The sequence below is a fragment of the Chenopodium album genome, chromosome 5 (genome assembly GCF_948465745.1).
Source record: "Chenopodium album chromosome 5, dcCheAlbu1.1, whole genome shotgun sequence".
NCBI classification, from domain to species: Eukaryota; Viridiplantae; Streptophyta; class Magnoliopsida; order Caryophyllales; family Amaranthaceae; genus Chenopodium; species Chenopodium album.
The window spans coordinates 3,800,674-3,806,402 of record NC_137838.1 but is presented as its reverse complement, the minus strand read 5'-3'; the positions used below and the strand labels follow the sequence as shown (position 1 = coordinate 3,806,402).

At 36.8% G+C, this 5,729-nt stretch overlaps 1 protein-coding gene across 1 annotated transcript; it reads right to left on the bottom strand.

Annotated features, from left to right (window-relative positions):
* Positions 1-308: 308 nt before the first annotated feature.
* On the bottom strand, positions 309-3,916 carry LOC145631337 (receptor-like protein EIX2). Its single transcript, XM_081683411.1, has 2 exons — positions 881-3,916; positions 309-624 (listed from the first exon to the last, which is right to left on the bottom strand). Exon 1 carries the CDS (start codon positions 3,914-3,916, stop codon positions 884-886), a length of 3,033 nt encoding a protein of 1,010 aa, XP_081539537.1. The 3' UTR covers positions 309-624; positions 881-883.
* Positions 3,917-5,729: the final 1,813 nt, after the last annotated feature.

Sequence of the window (5,729 nt, the reverse complement as noted above, 5' to 3'; positions counted from 1 at the left end):
AAACCGTAAATCGCACGGGCTTCATCGAGTGTAAATCAATAATCAAGATTCAAGAGTCAAGCCACTCAGCCTACACCCACATGATACTAGATATATACCAGCACACACTGCAGTCAGCCCAGCCCAAAGCTGCCTCTTAGATGGAACGAAGGCCAGAAGATTTCCACCTTTGATGATGGAAAATCCTCAAAATATTCTACTGAAATTTCCTGCTTTTGACAAATCTAACATTCTAACTGCTCTCAAGAACAATCAATTTGGCAAAGTGTATAGAATTATAAGTTTATAACAGTAAGATACTAGTAGTATGCAAGTGCAAGTACGATTGATCGATAACTTAAATATTAAAGTATTACAATGGCACCAAAAATTTGATATCGAATACCATCTACATCACTACTCCGTGTGCCTCCTTTATGAAGAAGAAAAACCTGTGTAATTTTGATAAAGTATTATCCTTGCAGTAATATACTTCTAAGAAGCTAGTAAAACTAAAATTAACTACTCTTTATCAAATATTACACTGCTGATTTGCAGATTTAGGCAAGAGTCCAGGTTGCTAAGGCCAATATCTGCTCTACTCATGTACCGGGTCATTTGTGCAATATACACACACCGTATAAGCTGCAAAAGAAAAGGAAATAGCAGAAGATAAGTTAATGCCTCCAATATTAGATACAATCACACAAATATTAGCATATAATTAGATTGTAAGCGGAAATAAGTAATTTACACTTAAGATTATCTATAACAAAAGTAAGCTACACAATATTAATAGAACAGTTCTTGTTAAGCTGAGGACAGAGCTTATGAAGTAATGAGCTCCAAATAATTGATAGTGATTATATAAAATTGAACTTGTAAAAGATAAAAGCCTTACCAATTAACTTCTAAAGTTCCTCAAAACTTTGATTTTGATCAGAGCAACAACTACATAGAGCCTATCTTTCATGTTATCAAAGAACCGGAAATAGGCATGCCTCCACGATGTCTTGATCACCAAACTCCCACAAACTCCCCAAAACCCTACGATAAAGCCAAGCACCACACTGACGTACAGTCCAGGAAAAATATCACTGCTCTCCTTGTGTTGAGTGGTATCTTCATCCATTGCACTATTAGGTGGAACATCGCCAGGGCATTTGGGGAGTGGATCACCACAAAGTCCGGGGTTCCCCATGTATGCTGAAGCATTAAACGATTGTAACTGAGTACCAATTGGAATTCTTCCGCCTAGTTTATTGTTTGACAAATCCAAGATTGCCAAAGAACTTACTTCGGCAAGGCTTGCAGGTATTTTGCCAGACAGTCGGTTGTTTGATAAATCAAGCATCTCTAAAGATGTTAACTCTCCGATTTTAGGAGGAATAATTCCACTCAAATTGTTTCTTGAGAAGTCTAAAGAAAACAGACCTGTTAGAAGTGAAATTCCAGAGGGGATTTGGCCTTCCAGCTTATTGTTCGAAATATCTATGGATTTGACAAGACCCAGAGAGTTGCTAAAGCTTTGTTCTGCTCTTTTCCACATAAGCTTTGCAGAATCCGATGAACCATATATGCCCGCCTTACCAATAACTGGCAAGAGATCTGTTGTGTTGCTCATTGCTGTAAGGTTGTGTATGCATGTTGGAATGGTTCCAGAAATACGATTACTAGAAAGATCCAAGATTTGGAGATGAGAAAGTTTACAAAGACTAGAAGGTAGACCCCCAACAAATTTATTGCTTCTTAGGATCAGAACACCGAGATTTCTTAAACTATTCCCAATCCCACGGGGTATGTATCCTCTCAATGAATTTACAGCTAAATCCAGAATAACCAAAGATGAACAATTCTCTAAAGGCATAGATATTTCTCCAGAAAGCTTATTGTTGCGCAAGTGCAACGCCTGCAGGTTTTTCAGTTCACCAATGGATGCAGGCAAGTTTCCTGATAGACTATTGTTATCCAAGTAAAGAGATGTTAATTGGTCAAAATATGTCCAACAATCTGGAAGCTTCTCTGAAATCATGTTGTTTGAAAGGTCTAAAAAGGTTATATTAGTTTTGGCTTTTGGACACAAGAAAGGTATCAGCTTAGAAAACATATTGTTGTCTAGGTACAACATCGAAGCATTTACCAGAAAGGATGGTACTGCACCACTGAAGTGGTTTGTACTCAAGTTTATTCGAGGGAGGAAATCAAAGGTAATTGATACTTCTGGAAGTGTCCCATAAAGGCTATTGCGAGACATATCCAACAGTTGTAGATTGGATGGCAATGACTCCCAAAAGGAAGCAGGAATAGTGCCTGAAATCCCAGCATTAGATATGTCAAGCCAGGAGAATTTGGTTTGAGTCTGAAGCCACTTTGGGAAATGAGGTCCCAACTTGCAGGAACCCAGGGTTAGGGAGTCGAGTTGAAATGGAGGGATCCAGTTATCACTGACATTCACCACAAGTTCAGCATTTTCTGACAGATACAATGTACGTAATCTTGACAGATTCGACAAGTGGTGTTGAGAAAGAGTGTCTGACAAGGTATTCGAAGAAAGATCTAACTGCTCAAGCTTAGACAATCTTCCAATAGCTGGACTAATGGTGCCATTAAGTTGATTACCATACAGAAGTAACTCCCTTAGCGAAGAGAATGAACTGATCGTATCAGGAATGGAACCCCAAACCATGTTGTTACTCAAATCTAAAGACTCGAGTGTGTGGAGTGCACATACAGATAAGGATTGCATGATGGCAGAGAACTCAAAGGGGAGGTTTTGGCTACTTAAGGCAAGTTCTCGTATGCTGCATAAGTGACCAAGAGATTTTAAAAGAGTAGGGCTGACTTGAAAATAATTCCCAGAGAGATCAAGATGAGTGAGGTTATGACTTGAAATTTTATCAGGTAATGAAATAGAGCCAACGAGTGCATTCCAACTTAACGAGAGATATGAAAGATTAGGCATATCCCAAATCGAGCTTGGAATTTGACCTACTAGCATATTTAATCTCAAATCAAGATATGAAAGAGAGCTCATTCCACCAAAATTAGTTGGAATTTCAGCCAAAATTAAGCAATAAGAGAGGTCAAGGTATACCAAGGTTGTATTAATTTCACTCAAACTAAACAACCACGTGAATATATTAGCACCACCAAAATCATTGCTAGAAAGGCTGATAACGCTAAGTGTGGTAGAGGAATTAGCATATGAAAGTGAGGGAGGATATGTTACAGAAAGCTGACACTCACTCATTCTAAGGACACTTAGATAAGGAAGGTTGTTAACAATATGGAACCAATCAGTGACATTACTAAGATCAATACCACTCAAATTGATGTCATTCAACAATGTTAAATGAGAAAGCCACGACAAGCTTTTCACATAAGGTCGATCATGGGGACTCAGTTCAGAACGACAATTAAGATCAAGAGATCTTAATCCGGAGAGATTCCCAAGCTGATGAGGAACCTCTCCCTTAAAATTAGCATTGGAGAGATTAAGATGCTTTAAATTGGTAAGGGAACCAATAAAGCCGGGTATGGATTGGCGGACAAAGTTATTGAAACTAAGGTCCAAGTACCTCAGATACTTAAGGTCAAGTAAGGAAGCACCAACCGTACCTTTCAGACAACGATCATTAAGGGAATTTGTATGCACCCCACGAAGATTGAGCTCTACGACATGGCCTGTCTGGTTGCTGCAGCGAACACCTTTCCACTGACAGCAATCTTGGTGGAGTTCTTCATGGTCTCCCCAAGAAGACAGCAACCCACAAAGATCAACTTGAATACCGCGTTTAAATTGGAGCAAGGCTCTCCTCTCCTTTTCTAAACATTGGACAGCAGTATTGTCATTCTTAATAATCCCTGCAGCAGCAGGGAATACAAAACATGGTAGCAAAAGCCAAGATAGAACACACAAAAATCGATGGTAAGGCATTTCTGTTTATGGATGGCAGCAGATGATGGATGAAAATCAAAAGGGTTCAATTTGTAAATGAAGACCAGTTAAACTATTGTGTTGGATATATATAGAAACAACAAAATTGTGTAAACACTGTCAATAAGTCAATATGGTTATGCTGTAATAAAAACCATCATTGTGTCAGCACTAATGCACTAGTAATTTAGTAAATCTGGTCCAACTCTAAACTGCATCATCATTCACTAGGTTACTTTGTGGAGATTGAAAAAGTCAGAGAACAAGAATCTCACCAAACCAAATTTAAGTTTTGGAGAACACAACATTGAGGAATCTTCGTGTTATGTACGACTACGCAAATTATCTTTCATTTACCAAATCGCACTTTTCATACTACTCCCTCCGTACCATAATGGACTACTAAAATAAATTAGAGTACTACCTCCGTCTCTAAATTACATTCCTATTTCTTAATTGAGTTAAAATATTGTAACTATTAATTTAAACTTAATACAGTACAAAGTTCAAAATAGAAGTGTGACATATTATTCATTTATTTGGGAACACGACCCTGGGAAGTTAGAAGACTTTGAACCAACTAACACGGTCATAATTCATCATCAACTTGCATAACTTTCCAAATTTAACCATCATATATAATTCACGGACCAACAACATATAATCCAGAAATGTAATTGGAAATTTCCGACCAATTCCCATTGATTTTATTTTATACCAAGTATAATCAAGTTATCTTGATAACAAGAATGGATAGAAAAATGCCAAAAAAAAAAATTTTGAAATTGATCACTGTAATTCAATCAAATTGTTTTGTTTTGAGAATTAATCGAATTAATAAAAGGGGTAAATTAGAATTCCTGACCTGCTGCTGCTATGCATGAACAAATTAACTTCCGTACATCAGAATTGGCAAAAACAGCAACTTTACTGGCCAAATTGGATCTTCAAAATAGCGGTGCAGAACGAAAAACATAAGGATGCCCTTTGAAGCACTAATACCAATAATTGTTACTCACTATCTGTACTTTTTTTAATATGTTGCAAATTAAGTTGATCTAACACTAGATTCCACAAATTCTTATACGAGTAGGTGAGTGTTACCTTGTTAGCGTTACATGGGTTACTTTGTTAATGTTATAAAAATTATTTGGTAAATATAACAGAGTTATTCGGTCTATGTTATTAGGGCTACCTTATTATTTTAGGAGGTATCTACATTCTCCGGTTAGTTTCAAGGATCTACTTGTAATTTCTATTAATTTTATAGCTGTAGCTCAATCGTTGATGAGGAAATATCTCAACCTGCTTGCAAACAGGTGTAGCTTTTTTTTTTAGGGGAAACGTTACTAGGATTATTATTTTATATCAAGTTCCGCTAAGTTTAGTAGACCTTGCGGGAAAACTAGAGTTAAGGCATACAAATTCCGAACAATTACGTGTGTCCCATCTCGCAACAAGATGAGCAAGCGTATTTCCTGCTCTAAAATATATTTATTAAAAATTAATTTATTGCTAGCTTAATTAGGTGGTTAAACTATGTTGAAAAATAAAAGTAGTGGGGTCCATGCAACCTACTCTTGGTAAAACTTGTAGCCTAAAATCATTGTATGTAGAATATATGTTATATATTATACACTTGTACCTTCTCATCATATATTCATATCAAGATACAAATTCTAGTAGCCCATGTCGATGGTCTAATAATTTTCCAATCGATAAGTAGAAAAATAAAACCACCTACGATACGAGTAGTTTAGATAGCTTGTATGAAACAATGAATGTGATGAGCAGGTTAGTCAAGTCTTAAGCG